This window comes from Barbatula barbatula (assembly GCF_947034865.1).
Source record: "Barbatula barbatula genome assembly, chromosome: 6".
In the NCBI taxonomy this organism is placed as follows: domain Eukaryota; kingdom Metazoa; phylum Chordata; class Actinopteri; order Cypriniformes; family Nemacheilidae; genus Barbatula; species Barbatula barbatula.
Genome location: NC_136765.1, coordinates 21,518,452 through 21,544,452, shown reverse-complemented (window position 1 = coordinate 21,544,452; position 26,001 = coordinate 21,518,452). Strand labels below are relative to the sequence as shown.

Genomic DNA, 26,001 nt, shown 5'->3' with positions numbered 1-26,001 from the left:
TCTGTTATGTAGATTGAGCTGTTGGGGCAACAAAGAATCGGATAACTGGTTTTGATGTAAGAGTAAGATAAAATACAGAAGCTAAAACTTGCCGTGTTTAAAGAGAAATTAAAATACAGGGTCATGTGCAAATGTTGAGGGGCAAAATTGATGACGTTATTAATGACGTTAACCAAACTTTAGTTATGTAAACCATTACGGTCAATCCTCCTTGAAAACATTTAAAACACTTTCATGTGTGGTGTGGTCATGTTGCTCTTAAATGTGTTGATAATCAAGAGGAGGTGTTACAAGACACTTGGCGCCCCCTGCAGGACATATGGTTGTTTTACAAAAATCTGTATTGTTCTTCACACGCCGCATCAAGAGTTATCAAAGTTGGATCGTTTTTCCTTTATTTGAGACATTTTGTATTAGCAAATACATTTTTAGAAAACACCCGATCCAAAACACAAAAATACACACCAAAACCACGTTACATCCAACATATGGCGCAACATGTGTGCGATAAAAGTTAATTGCATAATGTATGTAAATTCATGATCCCCTTTTTTTAGCCCTGACTAAGTTCTGCAGTGAAAAGTATGTAAAGAAGTCTGTCAGGTTTAATGCCCTGTTATTTATATCCATTTATCAGTCGAAACGCGTTATTCTCAGGTTAAGCGATTTTTTCCTCCGATGCCCTACCTCATTCGTGTGTGATTGGACAGTTGAAGCTGCGTTGCTTTTCTGTCCAATCAGAAGCGACTTAGGTGGAGCGTCGTAAAGCGCTGCTTCGGTCGTCCAATCGAGTGCGAGCAAGGTGTGACACGGGAGCAGTTTCACCGGGAGCGAGTGAGAGCCACAACAATCTGCTTATCCTCAAACAACACGATATCGGTACGTAAATATTCCCACGCACTTGTTTTCTCTATGCTCGCGCAGGTTTTATGGAGTAATGTCGTGTTAGTTGGCTTAAGTTATATTTAGACGTATATGTATTGAGACTTTAACGTTTAAGTTACGTAAGTTGTGAAGCAACAGGTTGTTGTTGGAAGCGCGCGTGTGCTTTGTTTACGTTGATAGCAGGGTTCGCCGTATACGCGGCAAAACATTTACAAAGTTATTCACGTGTTAGATTACTGACGTGCGTTGTGTTTTTTTGGGTGATTTCTAGTCGTTTGAGTGTAAATGCTTTATTCGATATTGAGCAACAAATCAAAGTGAATATAATCATATTTAGTTTAGAGACAAGAGTCTCATTTTCATAATACTGGGTCTGAAGTATAAAATAAATCTGTACACAAACTACACTTGACTCACCTTCTCGGACACTTGCTGCAGGAAGCTCTCGTTGTTTTGTATATTCAAACTTTAACCTTTTAAACTTCGGAGGTGAAAATTGAAACCACAATTTTGACTGTGCCTATAATCTGTTTCCTTATTATTGTAGTTACTACTGTACTTTTGCAGAAACTGTGGTTAATATAGTACAAAACGAGGTTTTTAAAGGTGCCAAGCTGCTGTCAACCACAGGAACCTGAAACTATGGATGTGGTGATAGATTATTGTTGTTTTGTATTGGCTTGTGGATAACATGGATTTTCTATTGCTGAGTCGCTGCCAGAACTGGGCTGTTACAGTTTGCTCTATTTTGATACTCATGTGTGTTTGCGTATATGTATGTATATATATATATATATATATATATATATATATATGAACAAAGATTGCAAACACTTCCACCCTTCCCTGGAAACATATCTTTATTTACTTAAAGTGGTGATGTTCATAAGGTAAAGGTTTGCATTTGGCAAACCTGCCTGTGCATTTGAATTGAACTTTTTTCATACAAACATGTGTGAAGTAAAAGAGGATTCTGAGCACAATCGCTGACCTGTCAACATTTGGGTCAACACTGTTGATGTTCAGATCTAGCGGCAGATTCTCCAAACGCCACGGTACAGGCCTCCAGGAGGAATTGTCCCTCGTGTATTCAGTTACAGATACTTCTTTTACTTGCTCTACTTGTTTTGCATCTGGTGGGTCTTTCTTTAAAGATTGAGCTCAGTGGGGTTTTCTGGTGGAGCGTCTTGAGATTATGGTGTTATGCGTGTGAGCTTCGCTCCTCTGTAAACAGTGTTTCTGTGAACTGTGAAGCAGAGTATGTTTGAGAGGGAGGGGGTGTAGGCTTTTTTATTAAAACTGGAATAGTCTTTGTTGGGTGGAGGTTTTGAGACACTCCCTCAATAGCCCAGCAAGCCCCCTCCGTGAGATGAAGCCGTAGGGTGAGGTTCCTCCTGCTGGGTACATTCCAAACTCTGGACCGATGCAGATCAGAGTAAAAGACCACCTGCCAGGGTACCAGGGCAGGTGGCAGAGCTGTGTCCAGTTTGGCTTCACACTGGTTCCTTAAAGCTCCTGGTCTTTAAATAGGAAAGGCTACTTTCATTATTATAGCACCAACACCTTTCTCAGTCAGTGTTTTAAAACAGCAACAACTTGGTGTGAATAAGACTGATTCAGTATAATACTTTTTTTCAGTGCATTGATCCTTCAGGTTAACACCCAGTTTCGGTTTGCTGTTTTGCAAAGCTAGTTTAACGCCTTTATTTGATTTGATTAAATATTGTCATATGCAAGTTAATTTCTGTGATGTCATTTAAACAATGTCTTCTAATAAGACTCTTCCAGTGACATTGATATTTAAGGTTGTAACGATACACTCAACCCATGAATCAATACAGTAAATGATGTTGGTTGTTACCTCAAATTGTATATGTTTTGGAAATAAATCAGTTTTGTGAATGTAAGTTTCATCAACATTTTTGTTCTAAATATTGTTATACTATTGTATTGTGATATTGTAAACAACATAAAAATAAACAATAAAATAACTTAATTTCCAAAACATTACCTTTTATTTGTTATAGAATTGACAGCCTTCAAGGTGTAATTGAAACTTATATGCAAAATAATTCAAATTCAATAGGCCTTTCACTAAAACAAATAATCTGGTGAATTGTAATAATTCATGTTAGGAAATGAACCAAGAAAGCTTAGAAAGAACTTCTGAAATCAGTAAAAGCACAAAACAAAACATTAAAACATGCTATGTCATACATTATGACTTCTTTACACTGTTGAACGTGCCGGCTTCTCATTCTTAACAAGGTCAACTTGTTAAAAAACGAGTGGGACGTATGACGCTGTATTTCTGTGCTTGCTATTGTCCCCCAGCACTCCAACTTGTTTCGGAAAGTTTTTTATTAGTCTGGATCCCTTTTTCATATTCCTTTTATTGGGCAATTTTCCCGGAAAAGCACGCCCACGGCAAGGTGAAAGAAATAGCGCCAACGTAGGAAAACCCGCTTATCGAGAATGGCTGCGCTGTGGGGTTGCAGCTGAAGCTCTTAATCTTGCGATAGGGAGAATAGTTGAGGTGTGTTTGTTTGTTCATGGCATTTCAGTGATTGATGTTGTACAAACGGTTGATATAATGCTTGATTTGGTGATCGTTTGAAACTGATAGATGACGTGGCCCCAGTGCTAAAAGATGCCGGACATGAACTGCACGCGGTAAGTCTAACTAAGTCACATGTCTGTGTTTTGTTGGCAATCGGTGTGTACTTGCATAATGTAAACAACGCGAAGGGATAATGCGATGATGTATTGTGTGCTTGTGCTGTAGTTCCGTCCCCCCTGCTTGTCAAGCTAAATCATATTTGAAGATACGACGTATGCAAAACCACTGTATACTCTAGTCTAGATTAATATGAGATTGTCAGAAACTGTGTTGGTTATCCCGTCTTTGAATATCATCACTGACGAAATATAGTGATACAAGGTTTCAGAAGGACAGCACAGGTCATGTTGGCAGCTCAACCAATGGCCTTTAAAGAATTTAAAAAGTCACTATAACTATGTATAATTTTTTTTGTATTGCGATATATTGTGCAACGCTACATCTTTACAACTCTACAGGTCTTAATAGCTTAAATTCAAACAATTAAGAGAGCTGTTTTTCATGGTTTGTCATGCCTGTTATAAATCTTTGACTGTGTGGACCGTTACCAACACATGTTCTTGTGGTCCAGATGTGATATAGCCGAACTGCACAGGAGATGATAACCGTCTCTGCACTTCTGGACCTGGATGCACAACCCGACACATGGTGATGTGTGTTTAATTCTAGCCACCTGTTTTGGTTTGTAAAACATACACACAGGCACTGTGTAAGACTAACTGTGAGCACCGACAGCAGCAAATGATGTACTGTCTGAATGCACGGCCGTATGGCCATCTCTACTTTATCATGAGCTTGTGAGAGAGAGGTTTGAGACAGTGGGAGAGTTCCACACACCAGCTCTGCCAAAGAGTGCCTACTGATATCGTAGACATGTGTTGTGGACGCCTGCTAGCACGGCTGACAGAGTGCTGAAGCCCGAGTCTGTTGGAGTCTGAAATGGAAGAGAGCTTTTCTGAAAGAGTTTGCAGCTGAAAACATTGGTGGTGCTTTGAATTTCAAAGTTGGAGGTTTTGAATCTGAACGCAGGGCTCAAGACTCTGAGTACATGACTAAACTCTTTGGTCACATTGCATTGAAATGAGCATATTGCACTGATATCCAAACCATTGAGTTGTTAAATAAGCAATGGGTGTCCTGTGAATGCTGAATGAATTGGCCTGTTGGAGGGAGGTGATAGCTTTGTTTGGTGAGGAAAAGGGGCCCGAGGAAGGGAAACGCTAGATTGTGAATGCAAAAGAGAGATTCACCAGAACAAAAGCACGTTACGGAATTGGCCCCAATTTACCAGATCACCCAGCACGTCTGAGTGTGTTTCCTTTACACAAGTGTGTTTCCTGCAGGGTCTTGATTTAGGCCACGTTTACATGTTTTTCGCACCTTTGCGTTTTTGAAAAGTGTCACGTACACATGACAGCGTTATCAAAGCGGTACGCATTTACACGGATCCAGGAAAACGGATAAAAACGCTGTAGTATGCCCGACGGGCCAGTGGATGGCGTTGCTGTTGTGTAAAGCAACAGGACGTGCCCTGGCAACCACACATGCACAGTTAGAAGCCAAAAGTAATTTTTAATACTGTTGGTTGATATATATGTGTTTAAAGTCTGGCGAATGCAAATAGTGCGTCTACGCTGGTCTTATTGGTGCAGCAAATCAACATTTTGGTGGGGAAATGTTAATGCATAGTATGGGAAGCCGCCATATTGTTTTGGCTATACTCGCGCAACTGAGCGTTTAAAACGCAATGCGCGTGACATCATTGTTTTCAGAAAGTTCCATCTGGCAGTTTACGTGGAAACGAAAACGGCTGCGTTTTTAACCCGTTTTCAAAAGTTTGCGTTTTCAGTCCCCTAAAACGCCGTTTCCATGTAAACGGACTCCCAAAACGCATACATTTGGAAAATAGTTATCACATTGGTTTCCCAGCTTTTGTCATTGTTGTTTTCTCATCTGTGACATTTGAAGGGTGTCAGTCTATGTCAGGTATTGTTTGTCACATTGACATTTATAAAAGATTTAGAGTGCTTCCAGCTTTTAGTGTCTTTGCATTGCACTGCGTTTAGGGTTTTGTATATGTTGGAACTGTGTATGATGTTGGAAGTAGCCAAAGGCTCCTGTACTGTTATAAATGGTTTTCCATTGTCAGACATTTACCAGAGGGCCTTCCTGTGGTTTGAAGGGCTCTGTTGGGGCATGTTGTTTCTGAAAAGGCAGTCGATACTGTGTTTACTCTTGTCAGATGAATAGGTCCCATTTGTTTAAGTAATATAAGCTGTTTTCATCATTGGGCTTCTTTCTTTTGTTTTATTCATGTAGCTGTTCATTTTTTCCTGCGAAACACAAAAGAAGATATTTTAAGAATTGTGATTTTTGTGTCCATACGATGGAAGTCAATGGGGGCCAGTGTTGTTTGGTTACTAAAAATGATTTAAAATATCTTCCTTTGTGTTCTGCAGGAGAAAGTAAGACTTGAAATGACACACAGGATTAAATAGATCATACGATGTATTTGCAATATTGATTTTATCAGGTAAACAGCAATTGCTTTACCACGTTGCTTCTTGCTTTAAATATATATAAAAAATATATAAATGTCTCTTTGAAGATTTCCTTTAAGCTATTTAGACCAAATCACATATTCCAAATATATGTAATATACTGAAAGAAATCAAGATATAATTTGGTTATATATTTCAGGCTTAATAAGGATGTAATTATTTGTTTATGTTTCTTAGGATTTCTAGGTGGACATGGCGTCCAGGGTTTTGGGGGAGTGAGACCAATTCCTCAAGTTGAGGACACAGGACACATCCTCTCATGGCTGCTACAACTGGTAGCGTATCTGGAACTCCAAGACAAGGCTGGGTGGCTTTTTCAGATGAAGACTCACAGGCAGGTATGTACCAACAGGCAGATGAAAGCTGTCCTCACTCATAGGTTATCTTATTTTCAAACACATGCCAGGTTTCCTTCTATACCCAGGTCAGACAGAACATCTATTATATTCCTGTAGCTGGAAGAAAATAGTGCTAACAACATCAAGGTCATGGTTTCAGTTCCCAGGGAACAAAATCGATACATGGATAAAGTATACAGATTACATTTACTGTACGCTTTAAATAAATAACATATTAAACAAATAACCATGAATATAAAGCATTTTTTTCTGTCTGAAAAAGTTCAAGCATTTTGCTCATCATTATTAATTAATCAGATGGAAATTGAAGCTGGTTTAGTTGAATATCAGTTCATTCTGCTGTCTGGGTTTGCCGTTTGAGTGTGCGTTTAGATCTTTCTCTGAGATTCTTGGTTCCTGAGATCATAGCTCCATAGCGATCACAGCGGGAACAGTCCACACATCTCGCACCCTGCTAGATTTAACATTTAGCTGTGACCTTTTTGTACTGAGAAGAGACTGTATTTCTCAAACTTTGTGTTACTTGCGGCCCCTAGATGAGGACAGCCTCCAGCCCTCCTTTGACCAGTCTGTGATGGACTCCTCTTGGGTGGAAGGACCTTTTGTGTCAGCTCAGGAGCCAGAGAATTTGACTTCCTGGGTCCAGTTTGATGACAAACCGTGGTCACCATCTCCTCCTCCGTCGACACAGGTAAAAGGTACGAGGATTGCATAAGTATGTTTCTTTCAAGTGACATGAAACGTGGAGTTGCCATGGAGTTGAAGAAATACTGTATATCAAGTTCACACGTTTATTCGTTTACATGATGAAAAACTGAAAAAAAATATTTGGGTTTCACATAGACGCGAAAACGTTATCAAAAGGATCTACATTCACATGGATCCATTTCATGCTCGCAATGTCAGCTTTTTCAGAAAGTTGCATCTTACCGATTTCACAGAGACCATAGAAACGTTTTCAAAACCTTGCACTTTGAGACCTGTTTTTAGTCCCCCAAAATGACGTAGTTGTGTAAATGAACGGCCAAAAACGCATAAAACGTTTTAAGTTTCAGTTGAAATCGAGGTCGTGTAAACAGCCTTCTTATCTGTTTTTGTATAGTAAAAAAGATTTCAACTTCATAATTGAATTGATTAATAAAGACTCATTCTCTCTGTGATAATAAACATTATGCCGTAAATACTGATAGGAAGTAATTGAATCTGTAAAGTAAAGTAAACTGTTGACCTCTTTATATTTTTGTTGTTACTTAAATTGTTTCATAATAATAGTCATGATAATTCCACCATTTCATAATAAGATGTAGTGCAAACCTGTAATAATGATGACAGATTCTGTCTCAACCACTGAGTAAGTAGTAATTTACGTACAGTAGGGCTACACTTATTACCAGACAGTCCGCCTGGAGAAATCCAGAGCAGTGCTTTAAGAGCAAAATGGTGTTAGCTCCGTGTGGGACTCAAACATACAACCTTGTGTTTACAGACACAGCGGTTTAACCATTACAAAACACCCATTTCGACAAGGAGACAGTCGGGTTGGGCTGATTGGAACTGGGTCATTTCCTTCATGCCCTGATGCTTGGTCTCGTCTTGTCTTTCTGTCTATTTTATCTCTTTCTGTCTATTTTATCACGCACACACACGCTGAATCAACCCCCTCCACTCATGTCAAACCCGGTGGTTTTGTTAGTAACGCTTTCCCAGGAAATATCTTATGAGAGACTCAAATTCAGCGGCCAATGACCAAACCCTTCTAATCGAAGCCATAAGCCATTTTCCTTTTATCTGTTGCTGTCCTGCAGTCAGGGTGCAGTCAGTCTGTCATTCCTTCGTAAGAGATCAGCACTGGGTTTTAGTACCATTTGTTTTCTCCTATTACAGATGCTGTCTAACATATGATTACAGCTTTAGTGGGCGTGTGGTCTAGATGGAGAATAATCTGCTGTGTCAGAAAATGGGATTATGTTCAATTATTATTTTTTTTATTTTTTTTAACTTAGAATCAGCACGAAAACAGTGGTCAGTCTTTAATGGAAATGTTTCCATCATGCGTTTTATTTAAAAAATTATCAAAGCATCAAGCCATCTGAAGTTGTGTGTGGTGAGGTCACTGGTTTGGGAAGCTTTTAGGATAAGGTGGAGTAATCCAAGATGAATATTTTAGTTTTTTCTCAAAGTTTTAGAGTACTCTTTAAAAATCAGTTAGAGTTCTCTTTACTTGAAACACTGATGTATGAAAATAGGCGCATTGAATGAAAAAAAAACATTTTGGTTACAGAAGTATTTTAGGTCAAAAAATGGTAACTTCCGAAGAAACCGAATCTTAAAGGGACAGTCCACTCAAAAATGAAAATTCTGTCATCATTTACTCACCCTCAAATCTGTATACATTTATTTGTTCTGTTAAACACAGAGAAAGATTTTTGGAAGAATTGAAAAAAGTTACAAACAGTTTGAAACAATACAGTGGTTGTCAAAAGTGCCTAGAACGGTTTGCTTTCTAACATTCTTCAACATATCTGCTTTTGTGTTCAACAGAACAAAGACATTTATAAAAGCAAATTTTTCCTACTATTATGGTAGTCAATGGTGGCCAAGAACTGTCACAAGCATTTGTTCAAAGATCTTTCTCTGTATTCATCAGAACAAAGAAATGTATACAGATATGCAAAACTTGAGAGTATGTAAAGTTAGACAGAATGTTTTATTTTTGGGTGAACTGTCCCCTAAACAAAGAGTGAAAAGCATCTAAGCTTTTTTTTACATTTTACATAAATTCTTCAGGGTTAAAATAATGTTATTGTTGAGAAATCATGAATTTCTCATCTTCAATTGTGGTTAGCAGAACACAAATTTCATCATCAGTTTCCACCATTAAGTGTAATGTGCCTTTATTTTGACAGTACATCCGCTCTGTACTGTTCACAGCTGCGTCTCTTGTGTGTCTTCTTATGATGTTCAGTCACAAGTCTGTTCAGACACAGATATGAGCAACCCAAAAGTTTTAATCTATTCACTGTCTTCCTCCAGAACTGCTCCCATCCGTCTTGCGGTCTTGTGGACCCAAGTTTTACTCTACACACAAAAAATATTTTAAAAGCATTTGTTGTTCCAAGCCTGTGTTGATTTATTGTTTCAGGGCTGAACTTGTTGGGTGGCGTGTCAGTTGTGACAAGACTTTATGGTATTGTGAAAGCCGCCATTTACTTCGGCCACTGTTACTATGGTTACAGGCATTATTCATGTGCTATTTCAAGAGTAAAGAGTGGTATTACAGTAAATGCATTCCTGTACGCTGTTGTATGAGCAAGACAATGAGAACTCGGTTTGAACTCGGCCAAAGAGAACATGTATTTACTTGCAACATTTCACTCAGTTTTAGTTCCCTTATAAGATAGGTCAGACTTTCTCATAACATCTACTCTGATAAATACTTTGTTTTTTAAGCCCCTGTAAAAATATTCTGCCCATGTGTTTCTTAAGAACGTTCAATGTGTCATCTGCTTGTACGTTTTTCATGAACCTGAATCACAAAATCAGCTGTTTGGTATTACAGCATGCTCTCCACATTGGTCTTCTCAAAGTAAATCATAATCCGAGTAATCCGTCCTCTGATTGCAGTTATAACGGTGCTAATGAAAATCATGGAGTCGGTTGATTTGATTGTTAGAGGAGGCCGATACACATCAGTATGCAGAGTTATCGCTCCTCATCCTTGATGTTTAATCCTTTTACTAACGCACTTTTCCCCAGTGTGAATATTCAATGGTGTTTTGTTGTAATTCAATGATAACACCTGTTCATTAGTGACACGTGTTTATTCGTGAGCTCGCAGACACACGTTCAACGTGACTCGGGTTGGGCAGAGTGGGACAATAAATGGATGTCACTGAGGAGATTTTATTTCATTGCAGGCCCCAGACACAGCATTTGCTCTTCAGCTAGCTTCTGGAGCAACGTCCCTCCGTCAGAAAGCAGCTGGACCACCCAATCAGAGGAGCAAAGCTCCATAAGCATGGGGGCGTCTTCCTGTGACCTGCCCTCTCTTAACACAGAAGAGCCAGCCTGTCAAACACCTTCTTGTCCTCACTCTCCTGGTAAGCGCCACACATACCCTGTTTTCCCCTGGTATTAAAATTCATCAGAGGTGATTTAGTCAAAGGTGAACAGCGGTCAATACAGGTTTAAATGGAGTCCAAACGTTTTTGATTTGATCACCCACCGCATCTGATCAAAATACTCAACTGCATTGGTGCTGTAGCACCGACGCCTTGCATGTCCATCACCAAAATGTGTTCGTCACAGATGATCTAAAGCTCATCCCGGAATGGAATCAGTGCTTAAACAAGAAATTATGTCAAATAAATCTTGATGTTGGGATTAAACCTATATTCCCCTTTAATATCTTTCACACAATCTCAGAGGACTCAAGAGTTTTTAGTAACCAGGAGGACATTTATTTCTAACATGTATGACTTTTGTTCTTCTAGAGAACAACAAAGAAAATATTTGGAAGAACGTTGGTAACCAAACAACACTGATCCCCATTGACTTTCATTGTATGACACAATACCACTGAGACATTGTGTTCTGCAGAAAAAAGAGAGTTTTAGAGATTTCAGACGACACAACATAAAATACAATTTGTTGGGTGAACTATCTAGAGTTCTTCACGGGTGTACTTAGATCCGAAAACCCGAGGTCCGGCCCGAGACCCGAGCGGGTTCGGGTCTAAAAGATTCAAGGGAGCTTCGGACACGGGCCGGGTATATTATTAGTGTCTTCGGGTCTCGGGTAATATAAAGTAAAAAATTGTTTTGCTTAATTGGCCCGAGGAAGACCCGAACTATCCTGTACAATAACAGCGCGTCGCTTGTGTGTGTGCGTGTAGTTACCAACTCTCCTCCAACCCTCAGCCGATCGGTTGAAAGCCACGCAAATCTTCCGAAAATCGCGGTGATCTGAAATCACCTTAGAATTGAAATCCCGAAGTTTCCAACGCTGCAGGGGTTTGCACTCGATGTAGTTACCATCGTATTCAGGAAAAACAAACTTCCACCAGGCGACCAGAAGTAGATATTAAAAGACGCACACATTTCAGTACTACGCGGTTTGGGACACATTGTTGAGACAGAATGTGAGACAGCGAGTGGTTGCCATGTTGTCACTTATTTAGATTTGATTCAGCTAAAACTGTCACAACCTATTTAGCCTCAGTTTGCGCAATTTGCCAGAGCAAAACAAGAGGATCAACGTGTTCATTTCCATATCAATTTCATTAATACACGTCGGTTTACATTCAGGTCTAGTCGGGTTTAAAAAATATATACGATGGGTCGGACTCGGGTCTAACGTTATCGGGTCTGTCTCGGGTCGGGGCTTTAAAATAAAAACGTTATCGGGTCTGTCTCGGGTTCGGGTAAAAAGTGATTCGGGTCATTTCAGGTCGGGTAAAGATCTTTGGACCCGAGAAGACCTCTAGAACTATCCCTTTATTACCAAAGGTAAGGACCAGAAACTCATCCCGCTAGTTTATAAACCGGTTACTCTTTTAATCTGAACATCTGTAAGAGAGAGTTTATATCCATCCAATTCCTCAAACAGTAATTTAAGTCTGTCCCCTCGTGAGTAGACAGGAGGAAGTGTGAGTCGCACAGGAAATGTTTCACGCACTGAATTATCCATCAATCCTTCCGTTGCTCAACACATCCTCCGGGGGTCGCATGAAGGAACGTAGGCCGAATGAAAAGACGGCAGGTTTAGGAATAAATGATGGAGAAATCGGGAAGGATCAATTCAGGCGCCCGGTGACAGCTGCTGCACAGACGATGCTCTGCGTTGGGCGATGGTGAGACGCAGTGCTGATTTGAGGCAGAACGCTCTCTCTCACGCAGGTAATTTGCGGCGGAGCGGTTAGCGCTCCTACACGATCCATCTTGGGCCTCTCGCCTCAGCCCTTTAGCAATAGCTCACTCAGACCAGGGTTTCTATGGTGACAGGGGGGGTGAGGTGCTTAAGATGGGTTTATTTATTAAAATGCGGCATGCTTCTATTCTCCTGAGGGAAGATGAAGTCACTGCAACAGAATTTTTTACTAGAAGGAAATGCAAATAGAAATTATTAGTCACAACAGATGTTTTACCAAACAAGTCAAATGATTTGTAATCATGGCAGACTTCTCAGGTTCTCACTTGTCTGTTAAAATGTTTATAGTTTCTGACTACGGTGCGTTGGTGTGGGGTTAAAATCTAGGGTTCAAACCCATCAAGAGGACATACTATTAGAAAGACATCTATGTTACTCCAGATGGAGAGTCCCTGTTACAAAAGTACTGTGACTTTGGATAAAAGCATCAGACAATGAATAATTCGTAGTAAGCAGATTTGACATCCTCTGAACAAAATGTATGTGATGCTTGCCAGTGCAAAATGCTAGGGGTTCCTGAGCGGTTGCCATGGCATTGCTGTGTGGTTGCTAGGATATTGCTAAATGACATTTTATTGTCTAAAGTCGAACCTCCAAATCTATATTTCAGTCCTTAGATCAGCCAAGGAGCGTTCTATACTGAACGTCTATTGGATTTTTTGTTTCAACCTTTTTAATGCATGAATCATCAATCTCAGTCAGAATTTGTCTTCGATGTGTTCATACTGGTCTTAGGGCATGAATAACGCAATGTTTTTTAACACATATTTTTCACTTTTCCACTTGAGTGGACGTCTGAAAAGGTGACGATATATAGGATAATGCACTAGTGTCCCCTATGGTGGTTAATGTGAAACTTTGCCATCAAAATTTTTTTTACTGTAGTAACCTCTATAAGTGAAAGAGTTAAGGTCCAAGGTGAAAATTAAAGGCTGGTGAAAGAAACATCACATTTGTCATCGAGACACGGGATTTGAGAAATCATTCATGACCAAAACACACTGCAGGTGCAATTACATGTCAAGGTGTCGATGGTTTCATCGGACGCACACGTCTGACCCGAAGTTAACTTCCGGCCTGTGTTTGCTTTTAATATAAAAATTTATTTTAAATGTAATTTATATTAACATGAATTTGTTTTCATATTATATTGTATATTGATTTTATGTGAAATTATAATAGACTTCATGAATACAGTACATATTTACTTTATTTACCTTTATTACTTAAGTACATTAAGTATCCAGTACAAATTAATCTCTTACTTTTCTTTTTGCTCAACATTTTTTATTTAAGATTTTTAATTTACTGAAGTATTAAAAAAAAAAAATAATACTTATAAAAAGTAGTAGAGTAAAAAGCATGATATTATGGTTTAAGTAAATTTACAGAGACTGTATGTACTTAAGTAAAAATACTTCACTACTGTGCACCTCTGATAATTATAATAGTTACAAAATAAATACATTATTTTATTGATGCATTTACAGGGCCTTCACAATATTCCCATACAGAATTATGCCTTTTTAACCAAAGGAAGCAGAAAACAGTCTGGAAAAAAGGCCAGTGGGTTGGTTGCGTGTTGGTTTGTACTTTGCTTAAACTTGGCAGCAGGGTGTCGCACTGTTTGTTTTGGGCCCATCATGTGACCCGTGGATGTTGAAATGCAATTGTTTTTTATGACTGTGTGTAAATGTTTGAGCAATTACTGATAATATGTACACGTGGTCATTCTTTAGACAGCTTGTCCATATTGCACATACCACATTGTTCCCTGTGAATCTTCTTTGTTTACGGTATTTCAAATATTTTCATTATAAGCGTTTTGTGAATGGGTTTTAAGCTTATATTTATGAATGAAGCGCATGCGCTACTGTTTCACATGAATGTGTCACTGTAAGAAGAGACTTCTGTGAATACAGGGTGTTTATACAGCTGTATATTGTAAAGTGCTGGAGAATAGACTGTTTATGGAAGCTTTGTGTCAGGCTCATTTACAGGCACAGATGGTAAATGCTGTTTTTTTTATCCGGATGTGCAGTGCATTTGATATACAATGCTCATTTTCATTTCCGTCTTATAGAGCGTTCACACCAAACGCGATGCTTGAACATTTAGTGTTTACTCGCTTCATTCGCGAGTGAAATTTGCTTCATTTGCACGTGAAATTCGCTTCATGGGAGGGATATCTGCCAGACGGCTCCAGTCTCGTTGCAAAATGGCTGACATGGATTTTGTTGAGAGGGTAGCTGCGCTTTATGTGTTATGGAAGGCTGAAAAACATCATAGACTCGTTCGGTGCCGTGTGTGGGCCCATCCGAGGCACAGTCCTCCATTGTTGTTTCGGATTTCTGCCTCCGCTCGATACGTCATAATCACGCCAATACTAGTGCAAGCTCCTGATTGGCGCGAATATCCGCCAAAGTTCAAATTTTACAAGGTACATGTGTCAAATTCGTTCAATTCATGCTGCCCAATACGCGCAAAGCACATCGCATGTAACATGTAAATCACTTGCGCTTAACGCTTTATTCACGTCTGGTGTGAACGCAGTTATTCCGGTGATGTCGAAGAATGCTGCCACCCATAGAGATGCAATGTCTGTGTTTAATAAGAGGAAGAGGGAGTGCGTGTGAATGTGGTGTTGTCATATTCAGGGGAACCGGCACATTGTCGTCGGTTTGCAAATCTCTGCGGAGGACAACACGCACATACTGTAATCTCTGATCGACTGAGGTCAGAGAGCAGAGCAACCGCTTGTTTAAGAGACATCCTGGCGGGCTTCTCGTATCCTTCATTACCTCTCACGACCTCTGACCCCTACAAATGTTCTCGTGAAAACACTCACCACACCTGCAGCTGTCACTCTGTTTCAGGTTGTAGGCTCTGCCTGTGAGAGATGACACATCCGATCTGTCTTCTCACCAACATCTGTGGAATTTAATGGGAACTTATCGCTGAAAACAGGATTGTTAAATAAGAAGTCCAGCCAAACCGCTAAATCATTCAGAAATCGGAGCGGTTATCACAAGTGAATTTTATAAATGATCCATCGGCATGTTGAATCATGTCATTTCAAAGAAAAAAGCCGGCCTTTGGATAATGTTTTGTTGGATACTGAGAATGTATTGCTTTATGCAACAATTATATAATATCAAGGTAACTATTAAATAATTGACATTTCCGTACGTAGTAGAGATAATCCTGGATGAATCCCCATTTAATGCTTTAGTTTTGTTTAGAAAGACATCAGGAAAATAAAGGTCAGCTGTAGAAAAGGATTGAGAGATCTCAAAGCAGATCAGTGCAATGTAAACGCAACATGTCAACCATTTGTTTCTACTCTTGGCTTTAATTCACATAGATGAAGTCTGGTTCGAGCAAAATTGTTGCATGTGATATCTTCTCTTTTTCATGATGATTAATAATATGGATCCAAAAATATGAATCACTGGTTTTACGGTCTAGACAAAGCCCTATTTTGCATAGCATGTGGAGAGATGTGTGAGGGCAGGCAACATTCTGACCTTGTTTTCCACCAATCGTATTTCAAAGAATGTCTTTCTGTCTTTGATGGTGTTGAGGTGTGGCAGAGTTTCTGTAAGGACTGCTAGATGTCAAAGAGTTTGCTTTTGACGGGAAACAGGCAGACCAACAGGCATCTACATGTCTGTGCTTAGTTCCCACTTCACAGCCTGAAGGGGTCATGTGACCAGCTGCTTAACGTGGGGGGCTGTAATGAAGCCTTGCAATTGCCGTCCCATCTGTTTCTTAGCACCTGGACCTTGAGTCTGTAGTACTGGTGAGTCTTTCTGTCTGCTTTAGACTTTAAACCGCTTCAGATTTTATTTTTTAGTTCTTAGTTTTGTAAAGACATGGAGACTGACAGTGTGTTTTGGTTTTCATGTAGCCAGACTTGCTTCCTCTTTATTGAATACATGACCTGATTGCGCATCTTTAAATGCTGATTTAGCATGAAACGCATCTTTCAATTCTTAGTTTCAATTCAGTTTCTTTTGAAACAGGCAAGTTGTGTCTTTAGGGTCTATTGCACTGGCCTCTAGGGAGCTAAGAAAGAGAGGGAGGTGAGAACATTTTGTCGGAGTCCCACTTGGAATTTCTTATTTAGCGTGAGGATGAGTTCTAGTGCTGCGTCTATGCCATGTTTTCCTTCGGAGCTGGAAGACTGACCAAATACCTGTAAGTTGATGCTTAGCAACTGGTTCTTTCTTTTCTTTTACAGATTTGTAATAGACAAAAATGTGTGTATTTGCTTTTATTAGTATGTGGTCTTGTTTAGCAATGTTTATCTAAACATCTTTATCACATCTAAACCTAAAATGACTAAAAAGGCTAAATTGTGCAGGATAAATGAGTATTTTTTAAATTCTTTGTTTTTCATGCTTTAATCATTAACATCATTACATTTTCTCAACCGAACTTAAAAGACATACGTCAATTCTCGTATGCTGATTTATTAAAATTTTTATGTAAATTTAACTTGAACTTGGCACAATACCTTGCGACCTTGATATTTTTTGCTGAGGGTTAACTTAACATCACCCTCTGGTCGATTTGATGTAGCCCGCTTGTAAAAACACAAACAAACTTGTTTCAGAGTTACACAGAAGTTCGAAGGCATTCACGTTCAAGACGTAGCATTTTTTTTACTCCATAAGCTGCATTAAAGTGTCTCTTTATGTTTGCTTATGTGTATGCGGGTATCTTCTGGGCACTTTGCAGGCGTGTATTGTAGTCTTTAATAAGATTCTGTCATAGTAACTGTTTTGGCTTCGATTTTTAATGGGCCAAACCCTGTTAAACTAATATGAGGATTCAGTTTGCACAAAGATTACATGTAATACTAAGTTTTTTATTGCTTTATGCAAGTATTAATTATTAGCCCGTTGCGTTTCATTTGGGTTTTTGATATGGTCTTTAATTTTTAATTCTAAAAGTGGTTGTTTAGTTTTCAGCATGTGAGAAAGACCACTCGCTGCTTTGTTGCATTGGCAGAAAAAGTAGGTCTGAGGTGGGGAATGCTGGTGCCTAGCAACAGGTAAAGGCTGTCTGTCTCATTTGGCTGTCGAGAGCTGGAACGGCCAAGAGTTTCAGCTCGGTTTCAAAGTTGTTTGAAAGCAAAAAGATTCATTAGTTTAAACAGATAAACAACGTTGTTGCTTTTTTATTCTCATTCTTCTTCAGTCTGAGGTATATTCGGATAGCCACTTGCTGATGAAATGTACAAGACCAAACTGTTTTTGTCAGCAAACTGTTTGTCCTTGTTTGTTGTGATTAAAAAGGTCCCTTGAAATGAATAAAATGTGTGTCGTCTTAGAAAATATTATCTTGCCACCGCCTTCTGTTGGCACGCTGTGACGTAAAGATACAATTGGTCAGCTATCGTCTTTTTCCTGAAACTAGATCCTTTTTGCCCAAATGCAAATATTACGTAACTCTCTGACTAAACAAAACAACACTCATGTGGTCACACCTCATCTCAGTGCATTGATATACAGTATATCTGTATTGAATAAATGTACTGCCATAGTACATGTTAAGTGTTAAGGTCTCAAATCTGATTGGATGAGTCACACAGAGTATCCAAAATACTTGTGACCTCACAATAGTTATTATTCTAGTTAGTTCTGTTCCTTATATTGTCTTATATTCATTTGGCACATTGCTTGGTAACTGTAAACAGCCTTCATTTAGGGTAATGTACTACATTGCTTGATGTAGAAAATGTTTATTGTGAATAATATCATTAATAATACATGTAGCAGCTGTTTGTGTTGTACATTAGTGTGTTTTATTTTATTGCTGTTTCCACCGATTTATGAAGCAACAAGATTCACTTTGTGCGTAATATGCATGACCACGATCAAATCACAGTGCATCATGGCCTCTAGTGACTCATTTTTTTATTTTAGTGCATGGAAGGACTGTAAATGTACAATATTCATGGTTATGAAATGTGAGTGATTGGAATCTGCCTTCTTCCTGTTAATAGAAATGTCTGTCAGTTGTCAAAAGACAGTCCGACCATCGTGACTCTCATTACATTTTTGTTAAAAATAAACTCTATGGATAAAGGAGATCTATTTTCTTGTTTGAGAGGAAACACAAGACATTTACATTAGGCCTAACAAGTCTGTCTATATTCTGGTAATATCATAATACTTCTGTTAGAAAGTATCGTAATGACGTGCAGAAGACCTAAAATTTAGCAATTGTCTTGTTCTTTTATTAATAGATTCCTCTGTGGGCCAAGAAGATGAAGGAATGAACATGGAGCCTTTTAACTGGACAGTCAACAACCAACACACTAACGGCCAATCATATGTCACCACCAACCGCTTTGCCAATTGGGTCACTTTCGATGACGATCAGGATTCTGCGTTCCAGCCTTCGGAGAGAGCGTCAACAATAAAGCTAGACAACCTCAACAGTTCTTCACTACAGGATGCCAACAGCAACCTGATTCCCTCGTCCTTTTCCAGTCAGGTGACAGAAAGACACATCCTGGACTTGACCCCTGATGGCACCAGTTCTGCTTTCTCTTTTGATAACGCACTTTTGAACAACAGCGGCCCGTACGACAAGAAGAATCCTTTCCTGGATGATGACTTTTTAAACCTGCAACCCTCTTCTATTAACCCTTTCAGTGCCTTCTTTGACACAACAGAGCAGCCTGCACCCCAGGTCATTGGTCTGTCCTCGGAGTCACCTGATGTCTCCGCATTTAGTTCGCCGCTGTTTGCGTTTCAGGATTGTGATATCAAAAGAGAATCTAATTTGCTTGCGAACAAGGGAATAGATACTGAAGATGGTCTAGATCAACTAAGGAAAATATACATCTCTGACCCCGACCGGAATGGCAGTCCTACCCTACCGGACGATTCTGTGGATGCGGAGGATTCAGTTGACTCCACCTACGAACCCGACCACATGATTTCTCAGGAAGGCTGGCCCATGCTTCTGCGCATCCCTGAGAAGAAAAACATCATGTCATCACGTCACTGGGGACCCATTTTTGTCAGATTGACGAACAGCGGCCAGCTGCAACTTTTCTACGAGAAAGGCCTGGAAAAGCCCTTCAAAGAGTTCCAGCTGAAATCCCAGCATGAGATATCCGAACCCAAGCTCCAAAACTATGACGACAACGGCCGTGTTCATACGCTTAGCGTAGACCACGTGGCTTACAAGGAGAAAAGGAAGATCCAGCCCAAGGTCAGCGTGGTTCATATGCCAGTGAGAGAGCAAGTCGCAAAGCTTGGGACAACAAACTACCGTGACTTCTTGAGCTTCCGTCATGCCCTCCAGGAGACGCTTGTAAGCCTCTCTGTGGATAAAGAAGGACTGAGCTGGCCTTCAACATACACTGAGGAGGAGATCTGTATGGAGGTGAGAGATAACTTCTATGGAGTTCTGGCCAAAGGTGACAATCATATCCTGGAACAGCTTGTTTTGACCCGTGTCAACATGTTAGCCTTCCTCAACGGCTCTCCACCTTGCAGTATCGGTCTCAATGATGTCCAGGTCAAAGGTAAAGAAGTTGTTTCACGGCACGACATCATTCCTAACACAACGTCACGTTGGATTCAACTGCGGGATTGTCGACTTCATGAATGCGCGGGCCACTCCGAATTCGCAGAGTGTCGAGCCATTACGTTTAACCCCCCTACCGGCCGTCGCTTTGAGCTTCTGCGCTTCCGCACTGCGTTTGCAGAAAAAACCCTCCCGTTCACTCTCAGAACTGTTGCTAGCATCAGGGGTGCCGAGGTTGAGGTTCAGTCCTGGTTGGTGATGTCGACGGGTTTCTCATCCAATCGGGATCCTTTAACATTGATACCGTGTGAGAATGTCGCTATCCGTTACCCCATACCTGAAATTTGGGCGAAGAACTTTAGACGGGAGAGCGTGACGGGTGAGAAGTCACTGAAGGCTCGCTTCAATAAAGGAGCCAGCTTTGGTTCCACCAGTGCTTCAGGGGCGGAACCGGCTATGAGGGTCACCCTCGGCACGGCGAAATACGAGCAAGCCTTCAAGTCTGTGGTGTGGAGGATTAGTCGACTACCAGACAAGAACTCAGGTGAGACACTAGTGCTTGATGATTAATGAAGTTAATGATGACAGAATTTTCATTTTTGGGTGAACTGTATTTAATAGATTTAATATTTAAAAGTTTTAAAAATTACAGTTTTTTGTATTATTTTTAATATTTTTATATTTATTTATAGTAGTTTATTTTAAATGTTTATATTGAGCAAGACAACAACATTGAAACAACCAATTGTGTCATTTGAAGGCATGACTGCCTGTTGATCTAACAAATGGCGGACAAGTGGGGAATTGGGACAAACATTATTAGGTGTCAATATTTAAAAATGGCGTCTCTTTTTCATGTTTTTGTAAGATTTGCGCCGCTAGAAGATTTTGACTTGACATGCATGTTTTGTTGTCAATAATCTTATTCTCACATTTAAACATCCCTTCAATCACAATGCATTGAAAACAAGCTGTTTATAATGCAGTATTGAAACACAAATAAAGTGCACCGGGGTAGAAATAATCTTTTATTATGTTTGATGGTTTGCAGTTGTCATAGCATCGGCTTGTTCACGTGACCAATGCTGTTTTTTATGTGTAAATGTTCAGTGCTTTAGGGTGTCAGTTGTCAGTGTCAGTCCATCAGCAGGGTTTCTGTCTCCCTGCATAAGTCTGATTGGTTAGACAAAGCTCTGGCTGTCATGATCTGTTAATTCACAGGCTGTCCGTCTGACACACACTTTATGGCTCATTACAACGTCCCTTTCCTCAAGCGAGCACATTTTTTTTAACATTCTGATGTCACAGTTGAAGCTGCAATATCTTGTAATGTTGAAATTGCAATATTAATAAATTATTGTTGGACAATAAGCTAGTTCTGTTCCTAAATTCACACAACTGGTTGAGCCAATGGGGTTGCTCAAACACACAATGAAAAGTGAAAGTGCCAAAGAGTCACAATAAATGTTTATCTGATTCATTTAATCCACTCATAAGATTAAGTTACCTCTGCACAATAAGACGAGAAGGCTTAAAAATGATTTATGTTATCAATCATATACTGTATCATACCCTGATTCATGGTCTGTTGTCAATTTAATTGGAAAGTTGTTTGTATTTACTTTTAAATGAATAAACGAATGAACACATGACCCAACTTTTAAACGTTTTTTTTGTAGCACTTGGGAATCCTCATACTTTCTTCTGCCGGTTGGAACTGGGATCAGACTGGGAGGTTCCACCTAAATTTGAATGTCTGGTGGAGGTTGAGTTTGAAATGCCTTCTGCTTCGGCATCTAAAGCCACCGTGCGCTCTCTGTCTGTGGGAGACAAGACTGACTTGAAGAAATGGATCACTTACAAATCCAATTTTTTCTATCAGGTATATTCCTATACAGTATTTTCTATACATTGCTTTTTTCCCCTCTCACTCTCAGCTATTGAAGGCGGACGCAAACAGGGGTTTAATTAAACAGATGCGGACAAAAAAGTACTGCGACACGTGAAGACTTCTGTGGTTACTCTGCTTAAGCGCAGTTGAATGTCAATGACGTTATACATTTTCTATAAATCACCTTTAGACCAGCTGCTTTAATGTAATGAAAAATGCATACAATTTCTTCGCAGAGTATGATTAGTGCACTAACATCCAGACATTTCTAGGTGTGAATTAGATGTTCTGCAATGGCCGCTGTGTGGTATGTTTATAACACCTGTCCTAATTTACATAATTGCATAGTGTCCATAAAAACACGCAAAGAAAACCCTCAAAATTGCACTTTATAAACAAGCCAAATTTAATTCAGTTAGTATCGGGGGATTCGGTGCCCTCCAGGATGGGTCCTCGACCGCTAAATGTCACGTACCCTGTGACAAAGCCCCCGAAAGACATGTTGTAACCCTGAAGCAACCCGCTGCGTCAGCTGCCTGAATTCGTTTTCCCTACTGCATTCCAAACATGTCATTAAGGTGGCTGGAGCTGTATTCTACAAACATCTGTTCCCATTACTGTTCAGCAGCCACAGGGAATGATTCATCACCGTACAGAGGTGTACAACAAACAGCAGGGCAGCAAAGACAAGATGTAAAACTGCCTGTAGACTCTGTACGACAGAGAATCTGGCTGTAACAGCATTTTGCTGCATATGATAAATGTACTGTAGCTGTGGGGTAGGTGGCAGGCAGCAGGTGAGGTCAGTCACTCCGGCATGGGCGGGATGAGCCCCCTGAAAATGGCGACACCAGAGATTAGATTGTTTGGTGGTATGTCTGTTTTGTTAGGATTGACTGCCTCCTTTTGGGGCTTGTTTGCTACAACTTCTACTCACTTGCACTTGCTTCTCTTGTCCTGTAGGTGGCAGTGGATTATAAGAATGAGAGCGTTTCGGACAGCCATCAGGACGAGACACCCGGGGAGTGTACTCAACAGTGAGCAATAGTCTTTATTTTAAGAGGGCTTACAAGTTGCACTTTGATGACCGAGAGAAAGTTCAGTACTGCGCTGAACCGTTTACATTTCTTTCCCATTTTGACTTTTTTTTGTAAAGATGTTAAAATTGAAATTGAGACTTGAGAATGTACAATGGAAAAACAACAACACCTAAAATAGATTATTATTTCAAATACGTAACACGATTACTGAAACTACTTCAGCAAGTCCTTATCAGACATTTTATTTTAGAGACTTGGAAATATTGCTCTTCTCACAGTCATGCAGGGAAAAATGACTCTATTCATCTTTGTCTATTTTGATGCTGTTTAAATTCTTTCTGTATATTTTGGACTATGGTATGAAGAGTAATTTCTGTAGGGTTGCCAGATTCCTTGTTATTTAACTTTGTACAGAGGATAAGGAGGTACTCCTAACAAATACATTTCAGAGCTTGTTTTAGCTGAATTAGAAGACACTAACAAGTAAATCTCTTTTGGTCACTAATTTATACTCTAATTATAAATACTTGTGTGACAAAAAGGTTGTTGTCATGCAGATTGCTTGTATTTGCGTTGTTGTGTTTGATTTCTTTTTTAATTCCATATGCAGACATTTTAGAGCAACACAAACTTAAAATGTAAATTTCATTTGCATTCAGTTTTTCTAACACACACTTACTCATCAGATTTTTAGGATTGCAGATGAGAGGAGATTGAAATGGATTTGATAAAGGTTTCATTAGGAGTATATGATGAATGACAGAAAGCTTGTACTTTGCACGTTTTAACTTTAATGTTATATTTCATCCAAGGTAATTCAATGTGCTTTTCCTAAAATGAGTGATTAAGGACAAATTGAATACATTATGCATAAGACATCTTTAAAAAGCAGATGATTTAAAATAACAAATTGATTTAAAATGTGTGTATGTATAAAAAGAATAAAATCAAAAGAAATTAGAAATAAAATTGCAATCTACTGTAATCGTCTTTATGCTTTATGTGATTTGAACAGTTTTCATATAATTATCAGGTTTTGTGTACTGCTGAATTTATACAGCTGTGAATTTGTTTTGTTTTCCAGTTAAAATGTCTTACATCCTCAAATTTAATTTAAAATAAGATGCATGAATCAATGCAATGTGTTCTTGTCTTAAAATATCCGTTTAGCTTTAGTTAATCTTAATTTCAGGATGTTAAGATATTGTTACCAGAACATTACATAATGTTTTTTTTTGCAGTGTAACTGATTGATGTCAGGATTTTACTGATGTCATCAGGTTTCCCAGCTTTATGAAACAAAACCAGCCCTAATGGTTGATCAAAACTAGCCTAGCGTGCACAGTCGCCAAAACAAAACAATAAATCATGTTCTACTGTAAAAATAATGCCTAGATGTCATAGATGTCAAATATATTTTTGTATTGGTTGTACTGGTTTATTTTATCCATTAACAGTATAGATTAGGAGCAATTAAAATAATTAAATGTATTTCTTTAAGATCGCGTAGGCCTCATCAGAAGAAATACTGAAAATCTACATTAATGGCATTTGTTTGTTCCTGACACATAAATGGCATGATAAAAGAAAGTCGTGTTTCTGATGGTATGACAGTCAAAAAATAGAAACACTAAAAACAAAACGTTTTGCCTCGGTTTCATGTGTCTATTTATTATATCTGGGTTTGCTCCGGGATGTGTTTTATCCATGTTTTCTTTTGTTTGTTTAACGTGTTTCATGTTTAACATAGATGACAACAGATTTTATATTGTTAGATATGCTTACTCCTTATTTTATTTTTGTAAATTTCTTTCAATCTTTTTCACCATCCTGCTTCAATCTCCTATTCAAAGATCTGGACGGCACACATACAATGAAGTATGTTTGTTTGATGAAGTCATGTTACTTCTATTGTACGTCTATGGCTATTTATATGTGTTTGTCCTCACCTATATGTATGTTTTTGTGGTTATTTCTTTTTATATACTTTGGCGCTGTACGACTGTGCCACATGCTGTCAACCAATTCATACCTTTCTGTCTCTAAGGAAGTGCTTCGTAAGGACTAATTTTTTGGGTGTATTCCACTACATTTCATTAAAGACGCATTTTATCCATTGTTTTGAAGACATAATTGAGGTTTGCTGATATATCTTGATAGATAATAGAAAGGAGAGCCATCATCTTTTTTTGTTTCTTGGCTGCTGAGAGATTAAGCTATCGTAATAGAGCTTATTAATATCGACAATGATCATTTTAACGGAGCAGGCAGAGGCTTGACAATGATCTTAAGTCATTTTTTGTCATTTTCACGTTCATTCCATTTTGTGTGGTATTTTCTATACATTCATGTCTCTTTATAGAAGCTTTGTTGACTCTATAATTTATGGATGTGAGATTTCTTTATGATTCCTTATGTTGTTTGTGTCTGTTTCAATTCTGAGGCTCCTCGTGATGTTCAAAATGTTCAATTCTTCAGTCTTTAGAAAACAATCTCTATATAATGAATGTAAAAATGCAGAATAATGCATACAAGCTTTTGTAAATTTTTAATAATGAATCCCCTTTATGCCCCTGAAACAGGTTCACAGGTTTTTTGTTTTTATGTCTTGGCTTGAATGAGTTAATGTGCTTCAGAAAATAAAGTGGAAACATAAGAAAAATACATATGCATAATGTTGCAGACACAGGCATCAAGGATGGCCGTCGTATAATCTGCTCATCTACAGTATAGCTAGCTCCGCTATCTGCTCACCAAAGAGTAACAGTGCTCTGTGCCCAGAAAGTGAGTTAAATTAGGTTGTAGGGTGCCTTGACACCTCATGTTTGGCACCAGAATAATGCAGGGCATCTTCTAGAACTGGGGCACCTTCTTCAACTCAGTGAAAGGGAAAACAGATGTTAAAGAGCTCCGTAGAGCTGGCTGGCACATTTCCTCAGCACCTGCGGCAGTTTCCATTGCTTTCACAGAGTAGAAGTGAAAAGCTGAGGTTAAGGGCGAGTGAAGGGGCCCGTGGTACTGACTGTACACCTAGCACCTTTATAACCAAGTTGTGGACTGATCTGCTTTTATTTGAAGAAGTTGTGCAGCTCCTGACCTCTGTAAGTTTTGAGTGATCAGGTCTTTCTGTCTTTCCTAAATTCTGAGTAGTAAATAGTGTTACCCA

The 26,001-nt window shown here is 39.1% G+C and overlaps 1 protein-coding gene across 5 annotated transcripts; it reads left to right on the top strand.

Moving 5' to 3' along the window:
* The first annotated feature begins 780 nt into the window (after nt 1-780).
* Nucleotides 781-24,954, top strand: ston2 (stonin 2). 5 transcript variants are annotated; one of them, XM_079459453.1, is made up of 9 exons: nt 3,361-3,421; nt 3,512-3,558; nt 4,077-4,153; nt 6,244-6,404; nt 6,962-7,123; nt 10,343-10,525; nt 18,610-20,448; nt 21,584-21,786; nt 22,759-24,944. In XM_079459453.1, exons 4-9 carry the CDS (start codon nt 6,326-6,328, stop codon nt 22,834-22,836), a joined length of 2,544 nt encoding a protein of 847 aa, XP_079315579.1. In that variant the 5' UTR covers nt 3,361-3,421; nt 3,512-3,558; nt 4,077-4,153; nt 6,244-6,325; the 3' UTR covers nt 22,837-24,944. The 5 variants fall into 5 exon arrangements, with proteins under 5 accessions (XP_079315578.1, XP_079315580.1, XP_079315581.1 ...); XM_079459452.1 differs by lacking the exons at nt 3,361-3,421; nt 3,512-3,558; nt 4,077-4,153 and adding an exon at nt 781-879 and having other exon boundaries at nt 22,759-24,954; XM_079459455.1 differs by lacking the exons at nt 3,361-3,421; nt 3,512-3,558; nt 4,077-4,153 and adding an exon at nt 794-879 and having other exon boundaries at nt 6,962-7,116.
* The last annotated feature ends 1,047 nt before the right edge of the window (nt 24,955-26,001 follow it).